At 43.3% G+C, this 25223-nt stretch overlaps 1 protein-coding gene across 1 annotated transcript; it reads left to right on the plus strand.

The window, feature by feature from the left end:
* The first annotated feature begins 16953 nt into the window (after positions 1-16953).
* Positions 16954-20429, plus strand: LOC133454427 (uncharacterized). Its single transcript, XM_061733160.1, has 2 exons — positions 16954-18152; positions 18205-20429. Exons 1-2 carry the CDS (start codon positions 16954-16956, stop codon positions 20420-20422), a joined length of 3417 nt encoding a protein of 1138 aa, XP_061589144.1. The 3' UTR covers positions 20423-20429.
* Positions 20430-25223: the final 4794 nt, after the last annotated feature.

Raw genomic sequence — 25223 nt, forward strand, 5'->3', positions numbered from 1 at the left:
CAAATATGCTATTTGACTTTTTTTTCATGTCACTACTGGTGTTATCAATTTACAGTTTGTGACATTTTTGGATATATTCTTCAAAGAAAACCATAAAAAGCAGCAATAAAAGCAGCATCAAAGTGGAACAGATTGATTTAAAATAATAAAAATACTGATAACATGTAAAAACTGTAACATGTAAAGCTGTAAAAAGAACACAATTATTTACAATGTAACTAAACAGAAACAAAACAACAAGTATTTACAAAATCTGTCTAATGGCCATCATGCCAAAACTTACTTACCTACGCCTATCACCCCTCCTGGGGCATAGGCCGCCGACAAGGGTCCTCCAGGCTCTTCGGTCCTGAGCGATCGTCTCAAGCTGGTTCCAGGTCTTTCCCATGGCCTCCATGTCAGCCTGCAGGTCTCAGCGCCATGAGTTTCTTGGATGTCCTCTTTTCTTTTTTCCCTGCGGGTTCCAGGACAGGGCCTGTCTGGTGGTATTGTCGGCTGGTTTCCATGCCAGAACTGGAAACACTTATTATTTGAGTTGAACAAGGGGCACCTGACAGTTTCAATGGCCAACGTTCTATCACTGCTGTGTAACTGGTTGACACTCCTGCCTTGATATGCAAAACAAATCCTTGTGTAGACTATTGAAGCATGTGCCAAAACAAGTATAGTTTGTAACTCCACATTGTGGGCTTTTCATTTTAGGTATTGCTTCATATTGACCATATACGCGCATCATGTTACATGGTCTGAGGCGGATGGGAAAGGGCTTTATTTTGAAAAGAAAGACATATCCTGCAGACCACCTGATGTTTACTTAGGTATAATAACCACAGGATGGCCTCCAAACGCCCATGGGTCATCCTCTCATTTGGAAATGAGAAGTTGTATGATAATTTAATCCTCCAGAAATCTGATCTTGTGTGGTAAGTCACAAGGCCAGACAAAATAAGAATGACTAAAAATATATCAAAGTCCTTTACTCTGAGCACTTCCCACTTGTACTTTTTTCTGGCCTCTTGTTTCTTTAGCAAAGTCACTGTTTGTATTATTTATTATAGTATGTACAACAGAGGTGGAAAAAACACCTGGAAGAGGGCAAGGGAAGACCATGATGATGTCTGGTCAAATGTAGGTTCAGTGATCCTAGCTTGCATGAATCACTGATGGTTACCCCCTCTCCATTCTGTCATATCACCTTTCCTCTTTCGCTCTCACCCTTGGTCTTGCAGACCTACCACGACCATGCTCTCAGGATGTATTTTTTTCCTCGATTTCCCTTTTCGCTCAGGCTGCCTCGCCTCAGGTGAGTCAGATTCAGAGGAAGCTTGAGTGGAGTGTCCTCTCTGCAGCTGAGTGGGGCTGGTTGATAGTTGCCTGGACTAGGAATGGTCATGTGCAGCTGCGTTTTGCACGTGCATCATGTGTACATGCAAAAGCAATAGACGTGTGATGAGACTAATCAACAAACTGACAAATAAAGATATACACATATACACTATACACATAGTACCAGTCAAAAGTCAGTAAAAAGTCTTTACACACCCCTGCACTCAATAGTTTTCCTGTGATTACTACCTACACAGCAGATCCATACTAAAGACACCAAAACATTTAAGGGACAAATATGAAAGATGTGAAGGGTTACCTAAAGGTTTGACTGGTTAACCTAGTGTATGTTCTTCTAAGGATTGCAGCAGTTGGAAGGTAATTAGTATGATTAGCAAATCAACACAAAAAATATGAATGCATTCCCAAACATAAAACAGACATTACATACATTTCTGCTGGTGGGATGAAATAATCCAAGTCATGGGTATTGGGACAAACAACATCCTCGTCAAAAGATGAATTGTTCAAGTCAAACCGGGTACCAGGGATTCTCCTCATATATAATTTGTATCTCTTTGTCATCTGTAATTTTTATGCTACTGCGCTTAGTGAGCAACAAGCCATTTGTATTAAACAGCATCAGCTAAACACGCCAGTCATTTTTGATTTAACTGTAGAATCAACACTTCAAACAGGATCATCCGCTGTAAATGTCTGCTGGCAGTCTGCAGCTATTATGCTGGGGTGTCGACTGAAGGTTGAATTAACTAACTTTGGTGGGTGTGTTCCCGTTGGTTTCCCAAGCAACATGGCTGTGTGCAGTACGAAGAAAAATAGGCTTTTTAACGGCTCCTCAGAAACCAATGGGTTACGTGACTGAAGGGATTCCTTAATTGTTTTTTACTGTCTATGGTGTAGACTTTGGACAGCCAAGTATCCCAGAGTGCATTTCACACCAACGAGGGAATGCAATAGAAATGTTGGTTTTGATGCTTGTTCATGTTTGTACCTTAATGCAAAGTAATTGCCCCTTTTAAGGTACTGATAAAGCAGTGTTTCCAAACCCTGGTCCTTAGAGCACACTGTCCTGCATGTCAGTTTAAGTAAGTTTACTTGTATCAACATGCCTGATTCAGATTCATCAGTGGTTATCATCAGCTTGTCCTGAAGGTCTACACAACTCTGTTAATAACTCATTTGTGTCAGGGTGTGTTGAAGCAAAGGAACATCAAAACATGCAGGACAGTGATCCTCTCAAACCTTGGTTAGGAAACACTGCAACTGAATATTTCAATTCTGATACTAGTCTGGTAGTCTCTCTGCCCTTGCCACATGATTCAAATCTACAACTGGTTGTATGTCTTTCCAATGGCTTTCATAGGCATCCATTGGTTAGGTTATGTCAGCTGGAAATTTATGTCAAATGCAGAGAACCCAGACTAATCCTTTTTTTGTTTGTTTTTAAGAAGAAAAGAATAAGATTGGCTGGCCAGGCTTACTACTGGACATCCTGGCAGAGGTGACTGAGATACTTAAGAAAGTAATGACAGAAGAGAAAAGGAGAGGATGACAAAGTTTATGTTGTAAATTCTTTTTGATTATATATTTTTTTGGACTAGTAATATACATTAAAATCTGTTTTTCTCACTATTACACAGAGTACACCTCATATTGTAGTTATTTGCAGCAGGGCAGCATTCAAGACTTTATTCCAATAAGCAATTGAGGCTAACTCATTTATCAGCTGCATAAAAAAGCTGATATGTCAGATTGGAGATTTATCATAATTACAACAAAGTAATGTGCCTGTGAATAATTCAAGTTTGCTGTGTTTTTTCGACCAGGACAAATATTAGTTCCATAAAGAACCATTATGTTTGCTCAGGCCATTGATGTATGCATGTGTGATTGTTGCCACTGCAGGGCTCAGACATCAGATATGGAATAAGTGATTTTCTGCAGACCTCAATGCCGGGAGTCTTCTGAAAGCAAAGAGAAAGAAAAAAAGATGGAGCATAAGGTCCACTCTCCCTGAAAATGAAGATATTGAGTCATTCAGAGCTGAAGTTTCACTGGTTTCATCTTTGATTCCTGACCGCTAGTAATATCTTTCTTTCAAGTTTTTTTTTTCTTCCTCAAGCTACAAATTAAAATTAAAGCTGAGCGCAGAAGTGAACAGGCCCTCGCACCCTTGTGCACATTCAGGCGTGCTGCAATGGAAGTGCTTGTATGACTTGCATGTAGATGTCTTCAGGCCTGGGGCCTCATTTAAAATGGAGTGCGTAGGATTCATACTAAAAGTGCACGTACGCCCAAAAGCCGAAAATGGCGGGCGCAAAAAAAAATCTGGATCTATAAAACCGCGTGCACGCAGACTTCCACGCAATGTTCCCTTTATGAATCACAGTCCACCTGGAAAGCTGCGCAGCTGACTCCGCCCCATATCCCGCCCTCAACACGCCCATAAATCCATATGGATGAGCCTACTGAGCATGCGCAGTGGCTTCCTGCAGCCTGTTAGGGATGAATCCGGATGAATGCGTCAGAATGAATGAACGTGTCGAGCCACCGTGCCACTGAATTTCGCTGAGATCTGAGATCTAGAAGTTGTGGATGATGTGGAGAGAGGACAGTGAAACGAGATTATTTGGTGGTCACAGTAAAAGTAGGAAAAGTATATAAATAGTATAAAATAAAGCGAGTGAGTGGCAGCATGTCGTTGCTGCCCGTTAGTGCCACGATCGCACGACGCAATTTCCACTGGGGGCCCCACTTTTCAAAATGATGTATTTGTCCCCCCCACTTTTTACAGTTTAAAAACTAACGGTAGGCTCAGCAAATCATCAAGACACTCGGGACGGCGGCCCGGCAGCCCCCGCTCCCTCTCCTCCCTCCCGTCTCCCCTCAGAGCTGCTCTAAGCTGTTTTATGGTTCCGCGTTATACCAACGCAGAGCCTACGGCGTAGGGTACGCGGCGACGCGCACCTACGCCGGACCCTGCGGCGTAGGCTCTGCGTTGGTGTGACGCAGAACCATAATTCCGGCTTAAAAGTAAACAACATGAGCGCACGTACCCGTGAATGACAGGCAGACACACACGGGGAGAAGAGACTATTTCTTTAATTTAAATTTTTTTTAAAAACTTTATCCTTATGAACGCAATTGTTATATAGTCCAACTTTCCTTATTTTAATCAGAACACTTTCTTTTTTCCTCTTCGGCGTGGAGTAGTGGGCTCGGAGCGGCAGCCATCCCCCCACCGCCCCCCCCCCGCCGCCTGCTCCGTTATCAGCACTATTTTATTATTATATGTTGTGATATGTGATGACATTATTAAGAGTATGACATGAATCTGGCTTCATTTCACCACCTCACAGCCTGCCTCGCCAGTTCCCCGTGTCTTAAGTAAATTCTTACGGGAGGGTCCAGGTTGCCGTAAAGATACGCAGATTTTTCGGTTAGTTTTTTCTTTTTAGATCCGAGGCTTTGCGTAGAAGGTGGCTTCCGCAACTTTCAGCCGCTTTTTCTGCGCAAGCAAGCTTTATAGATGAGGCCCCTGGACATTTAGCGGATGACACCAGCCACGACTCTCTATTTCAAACCATTCCAAAGTTATAGCAGAAAGTAGGAACTATCACATATGGACCAATCAGATGAAGGGGGGCACGCTTTTTGGCATCTAGCGCCGCCACGGTAATGCTTTTGACTGAGAAAAGTAATGCGCGTTGTCGCAGGATAGATAAACACATTTTGATGTATAACACACCTGGGTGCACGTTACGGTTCGGGCAGTATTAACTGCCGAAGGAATGGCAGAAATTACGCCAAAATTACACGATTAATTCTAAATGGCCGACTTCCTGTTCGGCCATGGTGCCAAGAGACTTTTCTTTAAATTGCGACATGATACAGGTGTCTACTGATTTTCGTGCATGTACATAAAACTGTATTGTGGGGTTTGAGGCACAAAGTTTTCTAGGGGGCGCTGTTGAGCCATTTTGCCACGCCCATTAATGCAAACCATGAAATATCACATTTTTCACCAGGCCTGGCTTGCGTGCAAAATCTGGTGACTTTTGGGGCACGTTTAGGAAAAGAAGGCTGTGTTCATTATTATGCTGCTTGAAAGAAAGAAAGAAAGAAAGAAAGAAAGAAAGAAAGAAAGAAAGAAAGAAAGAAAGAAAGAAAGAAAGAAAGAAAGAAAGAAAGAAAGAAAGAAAGAAAAATTCCTACGGATATAATAGGGTCTTCGCACTGTAAGTGCTCGGGCCCTAATAAAAAAGTCAAACTGTGGCTTAGAAACCAAACCATGAGGTGGTTGTGGTACATCACAGTGTTAGTCAAAAAAGTACATTGTATTGGCTGTAAATTGATACAAAATTTAAGATTTAAGACACATGTACACATCTGTGTAGGCAAGACATCAGACTTCAAAATGTGCTGAAATGACAAGCAAGGATAGAAGCTGATTGAATGGAAAACCTAGGTTTTGTTGATCTTATCACTATGAGATTCCTATAAATTACATGCACAGTACTCTTGAAAATAGCTCGGAGTCGGCAGCTGATTGATACATGTATTACAGAAAACCATTTTACTGCTTTGATATGCATGAATTTGTCACTTGCCTTGTGTTGGGGCTCGCTCGTCTGGTATGTGGCTTTAATTATGTTGCCCCTTCTGTGAAGGCATCAAAGAGAAAAAGACCAGGGGCCTCATTTATAAAGCTTACTTGCGCAAAAAACAGGGCTTGAAAGATGTGCACGACACCTTCTATACAAAGGTTGGGATTTAAAAAAAAATACTAACCGAAAAATGTGAGTATCTTTACGCCAACCCTGACCCTTGCGCATGAAAATTTTGAAGATATGGGGAACTGGCGACGCAGGCGGTGAGGTGGGGAAATGAAGCCAGATTCATGTCATACTTTTAATGTCATCACATATCAGACTTATAATATAATAGGGCTGATCGTGTCCCTCTGTGTTTGAAGCACAGCATCAGCGCTTGGTTCGTTCTGGTGCTGCTGCTGCTGCAGCCGCGGTGCAGGACACGCCATGCCGGGAACTCCTCATCACCCACCGCGACAACTGTAGAGTGATACATATATATATATATATATATATATATATATATAGTGAGTTTTACGCGCCCGTGAAACCTTTATGCGCGCGCATAAAGCCTAAATTATGGTTCCGCATTAAAACGACGCTGAGCCTACGCTGTAGGGTACGCGGCGACGCGCACCTCTGCGTTGGTGTAACGCGGAACCATAAATCAACCTTAAAGGTTTCACACGCGCAAAAAATCTGTGTCCCTTTAGGGGCTCCGTACTTCTTGGCCTCCAACTTCAAATAACACCACTTCTTTTTTTTTCTGCAACAGATCTGTCCGTGGAACAACGTGCTGCCACTCACTCGCTTTATTTTATACTATTTATATACTATTTATACTTTTACTGTGACCACCAAATAATGTCGTTTTCCTGGCCTCCACCTCATCCACAAGCATCTCGATCTCAGTCTCCGTGAAATTTAGTGGCATGGTTGCCTGGCTCGACACGTCTCATTCATCCTGACGCACAGCAGAAACAGGCTGCAGGAAGCCGCTGCGCATGCTCAGCAGGCTCATTTATATTCAAATACAATCATCATGTAGTTTGCATTGACCGTTTATGGTATGAAGTGGGCGTGTAGAGGGCGGGATATAAGGCAAATTCACGTGCGCAACCTTCCAGCTGGACTGTGATTTATAAAGCGAACATTGCATGCAAGTGTCCGTGCACACGGTTTTATAAATCCGGATTTTTTTGTGCGCACGCCATTTTCGGCTTTTTGGCGCACGTGCACTTTTAGTATGGATCCTACGCACTCTTTTATAAATGAGGCCCCATGAGAATCCGAAGGAGGGTGAAATCATGTCAGATGTTTTAAACTGAAGGGTAATGTAAAAGCAGCTACAAAAGCAAGATTGACAGGTAATAAAGTAGCTTGTGGAATCTTACTGGAAAGATTACTTCTTGGAGGGTCTCAAAATGATAACAAGAACTATTAAATACCTGTGACTGTGCACCATATGATTATGAAGGGCAAAACAGAACAAAAACAGAAAACTTGGAGATTTGTTTCAATACAGCATTAGTCGTTAACTGAAAATGATTAAATAGTTTTGTGAAAAAGACCATTACTTTCAAACCAAATCAATGTTCAACTCTTCATTTTCTAATGGACTCTGCGTGCAAACACTGAGAATGAATAGGACTCTAGTTTTTATCTGTTTTACTGCATTTTCATCAACTGATGAGTGCTTTTTCAAAAAGCACAAGAGCTGTTTGGCCCTATAGGGTAGCTGTACCAAAAAAATTCAAATGGATGGATATAAATATTGCAGTGAGATATTTGAGGAGGCAGGACAAACATAGATGTGTCCTCTATTCCTTTCCAAAGCTCACAGATGCACAAGAGGAGCAGGAAAAGGGACATCATCTCTCCTTCCACCATGTGTTAATGCTGCATCTCAGCAAATATATAATCAATGCAGTTTGCTCCTCATAAACATACCATTTTTATTAGCTGCTAAGGAAATTGTATGTTTGTGAGTTCTTACCTACACACTCATCCAATGTGTGCTTAGATGTTTGCGATTTTCTTCAGATCCTGCCCCAATTTGCATGACAATCTGAAATAGATCTATAACAAACTAACAAACTGAGGCTTTTCCTGGGTGTGCATGTATATACATTTGGTGAGGAGTCCTGGATGAAAACCCTCTGTTTACCATTTTCTCACTGGCGGCTGGAAAAGTCCATTGAACTCGACTTGTACAACCATGAAAAATTATAGTTGTAATCAAATCAATAACTGACTGGCTGAATCTGCGCGAGTGTTGATTAACATTGCTGCTTGGAGGTAAAAATAATCGATTTCTCATTACATGTTTCTATTACTTTATTGAAAAAGCAAAAATATATTACGTGTTGTTTAATGGGAGGTTTTCTTTTTATTACTTTTGAATATGTGGTGTCTTACTGGCAGTGGACGGTGGTCTTCGCCCTCTCAGTTTAGAGAATCAGGGAGGAAGTCTGATGGGAATCTAAACTTACAATAAACAATGTATTTATTTATTTATTTATTTTTTAACCACCATGAGTCATAGTCATACAGAAGCAGTTTTAAATAACCACAATTTAAGTTAACCAAACAGAATTGCAACACCTTGGACCAACAAGTTTTGAATGCAAAACCTAACTGCAGTTATTCAGTGATGATTCTACTCCACTGCACACCACATTGGATGTCTTTTGTTGATACCAGTCTGGTTGTCGCTCTCTCCCGATGTTGCACATTTTTTCATTGGTTGTTGACATCTCTAGTCCATCCATAGGGAGTTTCTTCTCCGTTTGTCAGCACGATTCCCCTAGAAATCAAAGATGCAGAGCATCTTTGATGCAGTCGGTTGCAACAGTGATGCAGAGCCGTGAAAATGTAGTGACTAAGTAAATAACTATGAAATGTAAATGTGATGCGGTGTAAATATGCCTGATACATTTGCCTCAACTGTCATGAAGTGTTGTTGTAGATGCATAAAATTAATTCCCACACTCATCATGAGTACCCGAGTATTCCTCTGGAGCTGAATATTCCTCCATGACTCTGAGAGCACTGTGACCGCTGTCTACTGGCCATTTCTTCTTCATTTTCTTCAGTTTTCACAGTATTTATCTTATTGTAGACTTGTGAAACATCGGGTGGCCCCACTTCAAAATCTACACCTGTCCAAGTGTGATTTAAATCCTCAGATTTGTTTTTGACTTTTGTCAAAGATGTATCCAGTGGAGACTTGTGGAGACTTGAGACAGGAAATGTCCTGAATGCTTTACACAACAGTGGAAGTAATGGCATAGGAGCAACCTCATAACTGTAACTTACAACTTTGAAATACTATTGTTGATGTCTAATGGAAATAATTTCAGGCTGTTTTGAAGGCAAAAATGTTGACCTTGCATATTTAAACTTGTGGTTGATTTATCAAGATGGACTTTTTCAAAAATGTGTTGATTGGTTAGCTGAGGTATGACATCATCAAGTACACTTTACAATAACAAAAAGACTGAACTTGAAATACAATCACCCGAGTCAAACCTACAAAACAACTAAAGTTGGTATTAAGAAATGGACACTAAACTACTCATATGTACACAACCCCCTTTCAAGGAAAACACTTTTTTTTAAATCCTACTATCCACTAGTTTACTGTTATTTATACATGGTCCGTCAGTTTGAAAAACCCGAATGTTGCATGTTTTTTATTAAGTATTTGTAGAAACAGAAAGGAAGCCATTTTTGATTCAAGACTAATGCAGTCCCACAGTCTGCACCAAATGTTGGCTTCTTTAACTGCACACATCACAGACAAGTCTATATTCAGAGCAGAGACTCAGTTATTCCTAGGCTTTGCCATTAGTTAACATTATTTCTCCCGTTGTGTGTGTTAACATCGTCCATCAGAGGTCCCTTGATCCCGTCTCTTTCTCTCTGCCACACTGTTCTGGCTTGCTCCTTGTTAACTATCAGCTTTTCTGGTTCCCCTCTGTCACAATTTAAACATGAGTTTGTCACCACACTTTACCAGAGCTTTTTCAAAACCTTTTTATTTTCAGAAGTGTGTTCTACATATTGTCCAGAAATATGTTCCAACTAAACTTGCATAACCTTTTAATTTTCTGGACTGGTATGCAGAAGGCTATGTGGAAGCTGTGGACTGGCAGATATTGCTACACTGATCTTGTGCTAAAACTATAGACTGCATGAAAACAACTTGACAAGCTGCTTCAATGTCACCCTCAGGTTTTCTGAAGATGGCTTTTGGAGCCTCATTTTATCACTCTGCACAGTGCCACACTGGCAAGAAAAGACTCTGCCCAAACCTAATAAATCCTAATGTACAAGGTGGTCCTTCTACAGCCCTGTCCAGCTGAACCTTATCCCCCCTGTCAAAAGACAGCTGGAATAGGCTCCACCAGACCCTCATGAGCCTGAATGTGAAGAAATGGGTGTGATGGATAATCTGCATGCAAGATCAATGAGTAATGTTTGATCTGAGCAATACTGAAATAATATAACACAGACTAAATTAAAAATTTGGCAATTTGGCTCCAGATAGTGAATTTCTTAATTATGTTTTGCATGAAAAGGGGTCAAAATGTACATCTGAAGATTTGATGCAGGATTGATGCAGGAGCGCTGGTGCCTAAATTATATTGGGCAGCAGACTCAAAAGCTGTACCATGGACAGTTATGTGCTGTTCATGTCTTTCCTCAACAGTTAAACTGGTAAAGAGTGTGCAGCTTAATGTAAATGTTACATTTGCATTTAAATGTGTTTGCCATGACTCATGCAGTCAAACGAACTCCCAATGAGTTCCCTTGGAAAAAAAAGATGCATCAGATTATGAGAATCAGTCAAAAAAGAAAATAGTTCAGCAACATAAAAGGGTATGTATGTGCACAGAAAAACAGGTGGATGATTGCAGGATCCCCTTCATCTCCAGAAAAAAAGAATATAAACAAGCCTTGACAATTTTCAGCCAAGTGAAGAGCACTCTCCAGGAGGTAGAATTCGACAATAATCTATCTAATGCAAAGAGAAGACTTCAAAAGAGCAATGTTAGGCCACAGTTCTATGTGAACATGGGAAGCCTTAACTTCAGCTCTGAGACTAGCCTTGATTTCCTTATAAGCTGACCGCATGGTTTGGAACAAAGGAAACCGCAGGATTTGTATTGACGGCCCTTAGTGATAAGGAACAGCCCTCTGATTGGGTATGGACCCCAAACTGCAAGGGGAGGTCGCATTCTGCACCCTGGGCCCCGACAAAGAGCAGACCCCCGCCTCTCCCAGTCTCTTCTCTTTCTTTTTCTCTTCTCTTCTCTTCTTCCCTTCTCTCCTCTCTTGCAGGTCACAACGCCTAGTTTAGCATGAAGCGCTACTAGCTATGAGCCGGCCTCCTCCATGATTGTGACCGAAGAAGTGCCTGTCTGGAGCGCTCCAACGGGTGACCCACGAATGTTCCGAGCCCTTTACTGAATACTACAAAAGCACATACATTTAAGTAATATTGGCATCTCTGTTTAACACACTGCCATTTCCCATGATGATATGCAATGTTATAAACTCTTGCTCATTATAACTTATTAAGGTAAGGAAGAGTCTACTTATTACAGATATAAGATAATTATTGGTACCTTGTTTACATTTAGACATTAAGCACAAGGCTCTGTTCAAAGAAACTTAAAGTAAGCTTTTGACTCAGTCTCATCGTATTTGTGGGGCTTTAGCAGCAACTAAAACAAGCATACTGACCAAATCTTTTATTATAAAAGTACATTTTAAACCTGCTTTTCATCCACACCCTAATCAAGTTACAAAAGAGTTGTTGTGGCAAGAAACAAGTCTGACTAAATCTGCTAAGTTATATTCCATCACAGTTACAATATACATTTGTCACCCCACCGTAATGGAACAGCATGCAGAGATGAGACACAGAAGCTGCTAACAAAGGCAATTCATTTATAGGTTAATTATTTACTGTTAACATAGTGTTTTGCTTGCATAAACAGAATATATTGAATTCATGTTGCACAAAATGATGATGGTTTGAGCTATACATGTTTTTTCTCCCTTATGTCCCTCACATCCAAGGTGATGTAGAAAGAGCAACACGTTAATTACCGAGCACGTGGCTATAAAGGTTAGCCAAGAAAGGGAGACCTCCGTCTTCAAAGCCAGCTGGAACCTTGGAGGTAGATCAAAAGCTTCCTGGTTGTGGATGGAAAACAGCTAGCCATCATTAAGTTCCCACATATACATATATATATATATATATATATATATATATATATATATATATATATATATACACACACAAACATGCAATATGAGTTTGTGTCCAAGTTGATACAGTTTGTGCATGCTGCGCAATCTGCCAAATGTTATTTCTGCCCTCCTAAGGAGATACGTTTTTGAGATTCCTGCACAAAAATGAAATATCTCTGTAGCAGTGCGAGTGCTACGGGGCCCGATCGACAGGATAGAGGAGGACACGGAGTTTTGTGCAGAACCCTTTTATTGCACACACGACACCACCACACGTGCACAAGCACCACGACCAGCAGTTTCTGCTTCTCTGCAGCAGCTTCTCAGTCCGACCCAGCTGCAGTCTCCCAGTCCTCCATATCAAGGCTGGCAGGGTGGAGAGGCTGATGGGACACACCTGTGTCCTGTCAGCCTGAGTGGCTGCAGCTACTCCACCCTGCCACAATCTCATTTAAAATGAATATATTTGAGAAACTAGTGTTTTTCAATAATGTTGGCAAAACATTAAATAAGGGTCATACATAAAATTAAAGAATTTAGTATAAATATTACATGAGCACCTGAGGTTCATGAGGCGTAACAGTGTTTTTAAGGAGGGTTTTTCATTGCACATTTTTGTATCCCTGGGCGAGTTTTTTTTAACCCCTTTCCATAAGACTATATAATGAATGAATCAAATAAATGATTTATTTCTTTTTAAAAACAGGTTAACATATATTAATGAACATTAACAGGTAAATAAATGAGACTGAGGTGAGCTGCCTCATTTCCTTCTCTACTCCTGTTGGTAGGTTAAAGTTATTCAATTAAAAGCAATACAAACAATCTTTTTTTAAATATAGAAGAATATGTGTTTGTTTATTTTTGGACATACATGTATCAGTAGATGTATTTCTGTCAAATAAAGCAGTTTTGGGTTTGTCCTGATGTCTTTGGTATGTGTGCTTTGTGCACCTCATGGATGAGGGCCTCACCTCTGGCTGTTTGTGCAAAGCCATATTTCAAGAACTGTTTGAGTGATTTTGGGGGAGTGACACCTCTATAAAAACGTGTCAGTCAGTTAAATTAAATCCACATGCCTGAAGTGATGTGGATGAATCCATGTTGATTCAGGCATTATTCAGTTACAAAAAAAGTATTTTATTTTATTTTATTCTTTTCCTAGCAAACGTTCTCAGTACACTGGCTTTCGTAACCATCTACCAGTGACAGAAATTATCCGTCATGGCAAAAAATTATTTTGATTTGTCTTGTGATTTGATTTTGATTCAATAAGTTGAGGGAATTTTTTCTCTGGAGTATGATATATGTTGGTAAAACTTCATTGGTGAGACCAAATCCAGACCTGGACTGTATGAAGTTTTGTTTTATTAGGTCCCGAGCACTGACAGTTTGATGGCCCTATTGCAGGGGTGGCCAACCCGCGGCTCGCGAGCCAGGACACGCTGGAGAGACTATTTGATAGATGCATTGAAAGACAGACACGTAGGAAGTAGGGACAAAATATGCCGCAACTGGAATCGAACCCGCGTACGCCTGCTCAACCCGTTAAGCTATACAGGCACACTCTTGATTGTGACAGAAATATATTGGAGGGAAAATATCCACTCTCAAAATGGCAGGGAAAAAGTGAACGGCCAAACGAAAATATGAAGATAAACACAGGGCGTGAGAGTGGTAGAGTTGAATATATATGTATATATTTATATATATATATATATATATATATATATATATATATATATATATATATATATATATATATATGTATATATATATGTGTGTGTATGGCCGGGTTTCCCAGATCCGACCCTTCTTAAGGATTTAAGGAAGCTCCAAAGAAGCGTTGAACTAAGAAGGGGCCCTAAGATACGGGTGTTTCCCAGATGACTTCTTAACACCGTTCTCAGGACCGCTCTTTAGTTTAGCTCTTTAAGAAGCTCTTTGGAGGAGCTGTCCACCACCGCGGTTCTGAAACCAAATCAATCGATGCCAGGCAAATCGATCACCGATATCTATCAGCGCATTTTCACACACAGCACTGCTACCTAACACACTAATTCCCTGCTGCCGTTATGTGTGTTATAATGAAAAACTAGATGATAAACATACTCATCCCACAGTTTTGGGGACAGATAATCGCAGTAGCCTGGTCCATTAACCATTAATATATATGCAGACAAGGTAAAAAAAAAAAAGGATGCTGTTTATATGTACATTATCCTGACGGCTGTGTAATCGCATATCCGCGTCCATGTTGTTTTGGTTGCTTAGTGAATTGAAGAGCTACCATCCTGTTTCAGTAGTCTGCAGCCAAATAGTGTTTGATCCAGATCCAAGGCTGAGTGCTTCACTGCCGGCCATGTGGATGAAGGTCTCTACATCCCTGGACGCTTAATCCACCGGACATAAACAAAGACTCTGCACAGCTTTTGGTGCCGTGTTTTTAAAACCTAGCTCTGGACTGCTTGAAAATGTATTAAATGCATTCATTAGTGAATTGGCAGTGTTTAAAGGGCACACTGCAACCCCCTCTGTGCATTCCAGGAGTTCACGAAGCGACTTGCGCAGGATCATGCATAATCTATAGATTGCTATGGGCAGAGCTTAATGATTGACCCGGATCCATGATGGGACGTCCCAACAGTTTCAGTGGCTTAACCCCCAACTCAGCTGCTGTTCTGCAGGCTCTGCATAAGACCGCATTCCCTCTATGAACATTTTTTTTGCTCTGGTTGGAGCTAAAAACAGACTAAATGATACAGGTTCATAATTATTTAAAGATGTTTTGGAATAAAGTCAGAGTCCTCAGAAACTCATAACAGTCAAAATGTTATGCCCTGCCTGAAGGAGCTAAATTAGAGACTGATAGAAAGATTCGGGGTGATTTATAAAAAGATGTATGGATGGTGAAATATGAGGTGAGACACGACAAACTCACTGAGCACAAATGACTAGAGTAAGAATCACCCACACACTGTTCTGAACAAGAAGCAGTGAAATCAAACAAAAGAGTTTGTATACATGATGGAGATGATGCAGCACATGTACAGCATCTCTGTAATCGTTCGTTCGTTCTTATTTATTTCGAACATGTATATATAAAAAAAAACAAGAAAAAAAGATAAGAGAAATAAATACAGGTGGGCATTCCGCCACATAAAGAAAAAAAACATCAAAAAACATATTTCAGTTACATGTTCGAAAAGGAGTGGGAGGAAGTATAAACTTATTTAATCCCAACCCCTTTCCACAACTAAACATAAATTGTATGCCTGTATTTACGCTTTATACTCTACACTAATTTGTATAAATAAATAAATATATATCATTTTTACAAAAATAACCTGTTTAATACCAAATGTAAGCTCTATCATAAATATAATATAACTATGATATGAATATACTATGACTATGATATAAATATAACTATGATATAAATATAATACGTATATCTATACAAACATACAAAGACAGCATGACTAAATGGCAAAACACACACAGCTGGTGATCTTTAAACACAGTCTTCATTTTTATACCTCAAATAAACTATGTCTTTATATTTCTTTTTAAATTGTTTTATGTTTGTACATTCTTTTAACTCCAAATTCAAATAATTCCACAGTTTGATTCCAAAATCTGATACACAAAAACTTATTTTTGTTGTACGCACAAATAAAGATTTGAAGTTTAGGTTTCTCCTTAAATTATAACCCCCTTCCCTCCCAATGAATAATTTCTGAATGTTATCCGGTAGCGAATGATTTTTTGCTTTAAACATTACTTGTGCAGATTGAAATGCCACTAAATCCATAAGTTTTAATACTTTAGACCGTAAGAATAGTGAGTTAGTGTGATCTCGATATCCAGCCTTATGAATGTATCGTATTGCTCTCTTTTGAAGTACGAGTAATGAATGTTACCTGGTTTTATAGTTCTGTTTCATTCCTTCCAGACTGCCAGTGGCAGTAAACAGAGTGGATATGTCTCCTCGCGCTCCGCGCAGGTCGAGATTTAATAACAACAGTGTCACGTGAGTGACGTGTAGGCTACCTGTGCGTCTATAAATACCGCCCGGTAGACTACATCCGGCCTCTTGAATCTTCTCGCTGTTAACCTGACGTACATCGCTGGTTAATCGCTCCGTAGATCCGTGTTTCGGATCTATATTTTCTGCAGGTTCGGGGAGGTAAGCTCAACTCTGGTTGGTGGTATTTGACAGCCTGCCTGTGACTCTTGGTCGGAGCGCACGTTGTGCCCTCTAAGGCTGTGGCTGTCAAGCCATCTTACCTCTCCCTTTCTCCATCGGGAGGATCCGAGCGCCCGTGTGTCGGGCTGGCTCGCTCCCCAGCCACACAAACGGTCTTGAATTGTTTGTGCTGAGCTGATTCCTCCACATGCTAGATGTCCCAGCCGCGTTCAGTGGTCCGCCCACTGCTCTCGTCTGTTGGTTCCTAGCCTGGCTTGGTGAGTATTTTTTACTTAAGCTTTAAAAAAAAAAAAAAAAAAAATATATATATATATATAAATTTAAAATATATATATATATTAAAAAAAAAAAAAAAAAGCTAGTCCAGAGGTTCCGGACGCGTTCTGTGGCGGCCACAGTTCTCGCTTGGATTGCCTGGCTCCACACTGAATTGTTTGGATTAAGAACAGTGGTGTGAGGAGTCTGTTAGATGTTCTGATCGAGTCTCGGTCTCGCCCAGATTTCCTAACTTGACCCTTTTATTTTTTGGAGGAAGCGATGATGGCTTGTACATCATGTGGCACTCTACTGTTGGTAGGGGATGGCCATGAATTGTGCCCCCAGTGTCTGGGGGTGGGGCACCTGAGGGAGGCCCTCTCCGACCCCTGCATCAACTGCAGCATTTTGCCGCTCTCGGTGAGAGAGGACCGGCTGCGTCAGGTGGAAGGCCTCCTCTTTAGGAGCGACCTCCCACCCTCTGGGCCCGCTCATGTCAGTGCAGGTTCCCGCAAAAAGCACCGGGACAAGCGCAGAGCGGGGCCCCATGACGAGCGCAGTGGCCCTACGCAGAAGAAGGCGAAGGATGCTCCCTCACGCAGTGAGATGGAGGATTTACGGGCTGAACTGGAGCAGCTTAAGGCCTTAGTGAGGGAGCGGGCTCTGCCCTCCCCACCTCTGGCGGTCCCCTGGGAGTCAGATTGTGGAGACGATGCTATGTCTACCAAGGCTTCAAACTCCATGTTTCAAGGCCGTGACAGTGTGTTTAGCTCTGGCGAGTATCCCTCCCCTGAGCTGCCGTGTCTGGTGGTTGACCCAGCTAGCATACAGGCAGAGGCTGGCTCGGAGACATCCCTCAGGAGCTCTGGGAGCACTGAGCTGGGAGAGGGCCCCTGCCCTTTGCAGGCAACACTACGTGCGGCCCTGGCTAAGGTCGGGCTGGATGATGCGCCCGCTGCCCAACCGGCGAGCAACCCATTCTTTCGCCGGACTCCTGTAGCCCCGCCCTTTGATGTCCCGCCCTCGCCTGCTTTTTTGCAGGAGCTGCGGCGCTGCTGGGCAGATCCAAAGGCGTTTGCCTACCATGGCAAGGATGCGAGGACTTTGGCCTCCATGCGCCAGGCGGAGCAACATGGCCTGGTTCACATGCCTCCCGTGGACCCGTGTATCGCCTCACTGGTCCTTTCACCAGATGAGGCGCTCAAAGATAAGGCCCGCTGTCCTAGGCCTCAGTGCCGGGTAACGGATAGCCTTCTCTCGACGGCTTATGATGCGGCAGGCCGCATGGCTCGCATTGGGAACTCCCTCTCCGTGCTCCTCCTCGCCCAGTCCCAGATGTTGCAGTCGGAGCATGAGGGCGGGGAGTTGGGTGACACTAACGACGCTGCGCTCCAAGCCTTCGGGCTGATGACCAGAGAGCTTGGCCGCCTGATGTCCACCCTGGTGGTGACGCGGCGTCAGGTGTGGCTGGCGCAGGCACCCATGTCTGATGATTGCAGGCAGACGCTACGGAAGCTTCCGGTAGTGCCGGGCCAGTTGTTTGGGCCAGAGGCAGAACAGGCGTTGGAGCGCAGGAAGCAGTCGGGTCAGGCATCAGAGGCCTGGGGTCGTCGGAGTGCGAGCATGGGACCCCCAGCTCAGCACTCCAGGAGACGGGGCGCACAAGACCTGCGCCGCTCACATCCCCCGAGCCCCCCTCCGCAGCCCTGGCAGCACAGCCGGGTTGCTGGGGGTGGTGGGCGTCAGCCCAGGGGCGCACACCCTCCACCTCGCCGGTCTCAGCGGGTGCAGGGGCAACACCAGCGTCCCCCCAAACCCCCAAATAATCCTCGAGGCACTCTATGAGGGCCTCGGGCCGGCGGTGGGCAGGTTTTCACATCAGCACCTGGCCTATTGGGCAGCCCATTCTCCAGATGTATGGGTTTTGAGAACACTGTCCCAGGGCTACAGGTTGCAGTTCCGCCGCCGGCCCCCACCACCCTCCGGGGTCAGGGAAACCTCGGTCAGAGACCGCGGGAGGGCCCTGTGTTTGTCACAGGAGATAGCCAAACTCTTGGACAAAAAGGCCATCACAAGAGTTCACCCACATACACAGAGCAGTGGGTTTTACTCAACATACTTCCTCATTCCGAAGAAAGACACTTCTCTTCGGCCTGTGCTGGACCTTCGGGGTCTGAACCAGTACCTGAAGGTCCTCCCATTTCGGATGCTGCGTACACGCGACGTCCTTCAATCTGTCACTCCAGGGGAGTGGTTCCCCTCCATAGACCTCAAGGACGCCTACTTTCACGTCCCAATACACCCAGACCACAGACGGTTTCTCAGTTTTGCCTTTCAAGGCCACGCCTACCAGTTCACCGTCCTGCCTTTCGGCCTGTCCCTGGCTCCTCGCATCTTCACCAGATGCATGAGGGCGGCCTTGACATCGCTATGCCTGTCGGGAGTAAAGATTCTCCCATATCTGGACGACTGGCTTATATGCGCCCCCTCGCTCCAGGAGGCGGAGCTGATGACATCCAGGGTCCTCACACATATCGAGGCTCTGGGCATGTCGGTAAATTGGGAGAAGAGCTTGTTGCGTCCTACGCAGCAGACCACCTTCATCGGCCTGTCCCTCGATTCCGTGTCAATGCAGGCACGCCTTACTGCAGAGCGGGCACAGCGGATTCAGGACCTGCTACGGTCCTTCCGCCTCGGGATGAGGTTGCCCGTCCACGCATGGCTCCGACTGCTGGGGATGCTGTCGGCGGCCTCGGCTGTGACACCTCTGGGGCTGCTGCACCTGCGCCCCCTGCAGATGTGGTTCAACAGCCTCCAGATGGACCCTCGCCTTCACAGGTGGGTCAAGGTCAAGGTTACCCACCAGTGCCTTATTCATCTCCACCGGTGGCGGGACAGCACCTTTCTATTGCACGGTGTTCCTCTCGGCTCAGTCCCTTCGAGGCGAGAGGTGGTGACAACAGATGCCTCACCTCAGGGTTGGGGTGCGGTATGGCAGAAGAGGTCAGTCCAGGGGGTTTGGGGCCCTCTGTGGCGGGGACGGCACATCAATGTCCTAGAACTCCGGACTGTCTACTTGGCGCTGAGGCACTTCTTGCCCTTTCTCAGGGGCAAGCATGTCCTCGTCCGGACAGACAACACTTCGACAGTGTTTCATGTCAACCACCAGGGGGGAACCAGGTCGCTGGACTCCCTGAACGAGGCCCGGAGGTTGTGGATGTGGGCTCATCCTCAATTGGCCTCCTTGAGGGCAATGCACCTCCCTGGCAGAGCCAACGTGGTGGCGGATTCCCTCTCACGCCGGCAGCTGCCCCCAGGGGACTGGCGGTTGCACCCCCAGGTGGTGCGAATGATTTGGGATCGATACGGGGAAGCCCGTGTGGATCTGTTCGCCTCGGAGTGTACGACTCATTGTCCACTGTGGTTCTCCTTGGCAGAGACCAGTGCCCCGCTCGGGATGGACGCTCTCGCCAACACTTGGCCGAGAGGCCTCCTTTATGCGTTCCCTCCGATTCCCCTGGTGATGCCCACGCTTCACAGGGTGAGATTATCGGGTCACAAGGTCCTCCTGGTGGCGCCCAAGTGGCCCTCGAGGATTTGGTTCTCCACGCTCCTCAGCCTGTTGGACGGGGAGCCTTGGCAGCTCCCAGTACGGTCGGACCTCCTGTCCCAGCTGGGCGGGGAGGTATGGCATCCCTCTCCGAGCCTCCTTCAACTCTGGGCCTGGCCGTTGAGAGGGAAGGGTCATTCTTGACGCACCTTGAGCCCTCGGTATGTGAGACCTTGCAGAATGCTAGAGCTCCTTCCACAAGAAGGGTGTATTCGCATTGCTGGGCCGCTTTCTCCTCCTGGTGCAGGGACGGGGGTTTTGACCCGATCTCCTGTCCGTTACAAATTGTACTGCGGTACCTGCAGTATCTGTTTGAGGCGGGCCGGGCGGCCTCGACCTTGAAGGTGCACGTAGCGGCTATTTCTGTCCACCATGGCCACATCGATGGTAGACCAGTTGGTGCGCATTACTGGGTGGCACAGTTTCTGCGGGGTGCCAGGAGACTGCGCCCCCCCAGAGTGCAGCGTGCAGCAGCATGGGACCTGCCGCTGGTCCTGCAGGCCTTGGGCGAGGCACCCTTTGAGCCTATGGCAGGGGGGTCCTTGAGGACGACGTCATGGAAGACCGCCTTTCTGTTGGCTGTTACGTCTGCCAAGCGTGTGAGCGAGCTCCACGCCCTTTCAGTCAGTCCTACGTGCCTTCGGTGGAAGGCAGACAGCTCAGGAGTGACCCTGTGGCCAAATGTCGCTTTCCTGCCAAAGGTGTTACCCCCTGACCATGCCAATCAGGCCATAGAGTTGGCAGCATACCATCCTCCCCCGTTTGAGTCCCGGCTGGAGGAGCGGGCTAATTTGCTGTGCCCAGTCCGGGCGTTGCGGCTCTACCTTCAGGCAACACAGAGCTTTCGACGCTCTGAGCAGTTGTTTGTGTGCTACAGGGGGGCGCACAAGGGCCGTGCCCTGTCGAAGCAACGTCTCTCCCACTGGATTGTTGAAGCAATCAAACAGGCTTATGACGTGGCAGGTAGACCTGCCCCTTCAGGCGTTGTCTGTCATTCCACCAGGGGTGTGGCCACTTCCTGGGCGGCAATGAGAGGGGTACCGTTGTCTGAGATCTGTGCAGCGGCATCCTGGACGGTGCCGTGCACCTTCTCCAGGTTCTATCGCCTTAACGTGGCCTCTGGGTCCACGCTGGCTTCGGCCGTTCTGCCTTTGGCTTCTGCGGCTGACCACTAGGTGGGTGGTGTTCCTCGTGACAGTGCTGGTATGAGTCATCCACTCTGTTTACTGCCACTGGCAGTCTGGAAGGAATGAAACAGAACGTAAGTTACGGATGTAACTATGGTTCTGTGAATTCCTGGATGACTGCCAGTCACACCGGTCACTCCGAACTTCCTGCGAGAAGATTCTGGGAGGCCGGATGTAGTCTACCGGGCGGTATTTATAGACGCACAGGTAGCCTACACGTCACTCACGTGACACTGTTGTTATTAAATCTCGACCTGCGCGGAGCGCGAGGAGACATATCCACTCTGTTTACTGCCACTGGCAGTCATCCAGGAATTCACAGAACCATAGTTACATCCGTAACTTACGTTATTGCCCCAAATTTCTGCACAGTAATTTAAATATGGAAGAACTAGTGAGCAGTAAAGAATATGAATGGCCCTGTAATCCAAAACCTGTTTTGCTCTGTTAAGTACTGCAATACTCTTTGAAACTTTGTTTTGTACATACTTAATATGAGATTTCCAGCTAATTTGATCATCCATTATTACTCCAAGAAATCTGATTTCATTTACTGTTTCAATATCACTGCCATCCAATTCAACTTTTATTTGCATATCACTTCTCCGATTACCAAAATACATTATTTTTGTCTTACTCATGTTTAATGATAATTTGTTATCAGTGAACCATATCTTACTCAATTCTGTTGTGACATCAAGCGTTAGTTTTTGTAAATCAGTACCAGAGCAGAACAGATTTGTGTCATCAGCAAATATAACAGGTTTTAGTACTTTACATACTTGGCATAAGTCATTGATGTAAAGAATAAACAATTTGGGTCCCAGCACTGACCCCTGGGGGACACCACAAGTAATGCTCAAACATTTGGAACAGTAATCACCCAGCCTCACAAATTGCTTCCTGTCACTCAGATAGCTCCTTACCCACCGTAAAACTGTACCCCTGATTCCATACCGTTCCAGTTTATTAAGTAAAATATCATGGTTAATTGTATCAAATGCTTTTTTTAAATCCACAAATATTCCAAGTGCGTGCTGTTACTGATCTATAGAACTTTTTATTTCTTCCACTGAGTCTATTAATGCCAATGATGTAGATCTATTTGTCCTGAACCCATACTGACAATCAGAGAGTAGTTTGTGTTTATTTATGAAATTTTCCAGCCGATTATTGAAAAGCTTTTCAAGAATTTTGGAAAATTGTCGGAGCAGAGAGACAGGTCTGTAATTTGTGAAGTTGTGTCTGTTCCCAGATTTGTACAGAGGTATTACTTTTGCAGTTTTCATTTTATTTGGGAATGTACCAGTCGTGAATGATAAATTACAAATGTATGCAAGCGGTTTTGAAATACCCTCAATTGCTCTTTTAATTTGCGGTGTACAGATATGGAAGTCCAAATCTCACATTATCAAAAGCTCTGCTTCTCTAGAGATTTTTAAAATAAATTTATCATCACATTTAATTCACATTTAAAAAATGTCAAGTTTTCTTTGTTTTTTTTTTTTTTTGTGTTGATGATCTGTAACTATGTAGTCAAACTTTCTTTTTTTTTGTTTATAGTCTTTGTCTTGTTGTTTTTTTTTTGTTTTTTTTTGTAATTACTGTTTTACTTCATAAATTGAGGGGAGGTCCGTTGCATAAGCCTGTTGGCTTTTTGACCTCTCCTGTCACATTTGTTTTACTATTTTGATTGCAAGTGTTAATTTTATTGTGTGCAAACTAATAAAATAAAATAAAATAAAAATAAAATAATTACAGACATATCAATGTTGTCACAGTCCGTGGATTTTTCGCTTTTACATTTAGTAACAGTATGTATGGCTTTTTCTTCTTCCTCTGCTGTAATAAACATTGAACTTAGATTCCTTTCGATAAAATAATCCTTCTTTCCCTCAGGTGTTACAGTATCAGGTATTTTGCTTGCTAGATCAGGGCCAACATTCACAAAGAATTCATTGAATCTGTTAACAACATCATTCATATTATAATTTTCTTTGTTGTCCACATAAAAAAAGTTTGGGCAACTGCCTTGTTTTACTCCATTCTTTATCACCTTATTTAGTATTGTCCATATTTCTTTAATGTTGTTTTTGTTATCATCCAATACTTTACTATAGTATTCTCTCCTACAGGTCCCAATATTATTTAACTTATTTTTATATTTTTTATATTTAATTTCTGTCTCCTTAGTTCTTTGTCTTATGAATTCTCTGTAGAGTGTGTTCTTCTTTTTGCAAGCATTCTGTAGTCCCTTTGTGATCCATGGATGATCTTTATACATTGTTTTCTTGTTGATTTTTCGTACAGGACAATTCTTATTATATAAATCTTTAAATATTCTCAAGAATATATCATATGCACTATTGACGTTGTTAGTATTGTTTACAGTGTTCCAGTTTTGCATCAATAAGTCACTTTTAAGTGCACTTAGTGACTCTTCTGATTTTACTCTTATGTACACAGTATTTTTTGTTTCGTCTGGTTGATGACTTTTGTAGTTTCCATCATATACTGTAAACACAGGCAGATGGTCACTAATGTCACTGAGTAATATTCCACTTACTGTCTTATTTAAGATGTCATTTGTGATTGTTATCAATAAGAGTGGCACAGTGGGACGTTATTCTGGTGGGTCTGGTGATAGCTGGGTACAAGTTCATACTGTATATTGTATTGATAAAATTGTTTGTCATTTTGTGATTATTTGGGTTAAGCAAGTCAATGTTGAAGTCTCCACATATTAAAATCGTTTTATGACTTCTCATCGTAAACATTTCCTCCATCCAGTCCTTAAACAATTCAATACTGGACCCTGGTGTCCTCTATACACAGCTAATAAGTGCACTTTTGTTTTTCTCATCGTACATTTCTATTGTTACGCACTCCAGTACATTATTAACAGTTACTGACATTTACTGACAGTATTCTGAAATTCAATTTTTTATCCACGTAGAAGGCTACACCTCCCCCACCTTTGTTTTCCCGATCTATATGTATAAATTCATATCCCTCCAGTTCAAAGTCCATCCCTTTCACTGGGTTTATCCATGTTTCAGATATTGCAATAACATTGAATGGTTGTGTGAAATGATTTAAGTAGTCCTTGATGTGTACAAAATTTGCATACAGACTTCTGGCACTAATGTGAATCATTGAAAATGTTCTATCCTTGTTGATGTGGCCATACTGTTCCTCTGTGTAATAGCAGCAGTTGTTACTGATAGAGTTGAAGAAGTTATTGTCTGGGTCAATGTCGTATTCTGTATCCTGTGCATTATAATCAGTGTATTGAAATGTTTGTAGCTCCTGGTTTCCATGTTGACTAATCCACTCTGTTATATTGCTGTTGTCATCAGATGTAGATGAGTGAGTTATTTCAGAATGTGCCATGGTCGTGTGTTCGGCTGTTCAGGTGCTTTTTTTTCTTACTGACTGGCTCGTCTTGATCACTGATACTTTTCCAGATCCTCCATGCTTCTCATCATCAGCACTTTACACCATGGCTGTTTACAAAATCAATAACAGAAAAATAATGATACACTTCCAGAAAAGACAACAAAAAGACTTTAGAAAACAAATCTTTAAACAGAGCTGTCAAAATCACACTCAATCTTCTTAGATTTATCACCTTCTTTTCTTTTTTTAACTTTTATGCTAATTTTTTTTCCCTGGTTCACGCTCCCTGATACAATTTGGGCTGCTTATGTTTATGTTACAGTACATCTCTCCACTGGATATAATACATTTAGGGCCTG

The sequence above is a fragment of the Cololabis saira genome, chromosome 11, assembly GCF_033807715.1.
Source record: "Cololabis saira isolate AMF1-May2022 chromosome 11, fColSai1.1, whole genome shotgun sequence".
In the NCBI taxonomy this organism is placed as follows: Eukaryota; Metazoa; Chordata; class Actinopteri; order Beloniformes; family Belonidae; genus Cololabis; species Cololabis saira.

Bases quoted from the DNA above. Each gene is read 5' to 3' on its own strand.
- LOC133454427 (XM_061733160.1), top strand. From the start codon at position 16,954: ATGGCTTGTACATCATGTGGCACTCTACTGTTGGTAGGGGATGGCCAT. The intron at 18,153-18,204 runs GTCTGATGATTG...GTGCCGGGCCAG, and splicing joins TGGCTGGCGCAGGCACCCAT to TTGTTTGGGCCAGAGGCAGA.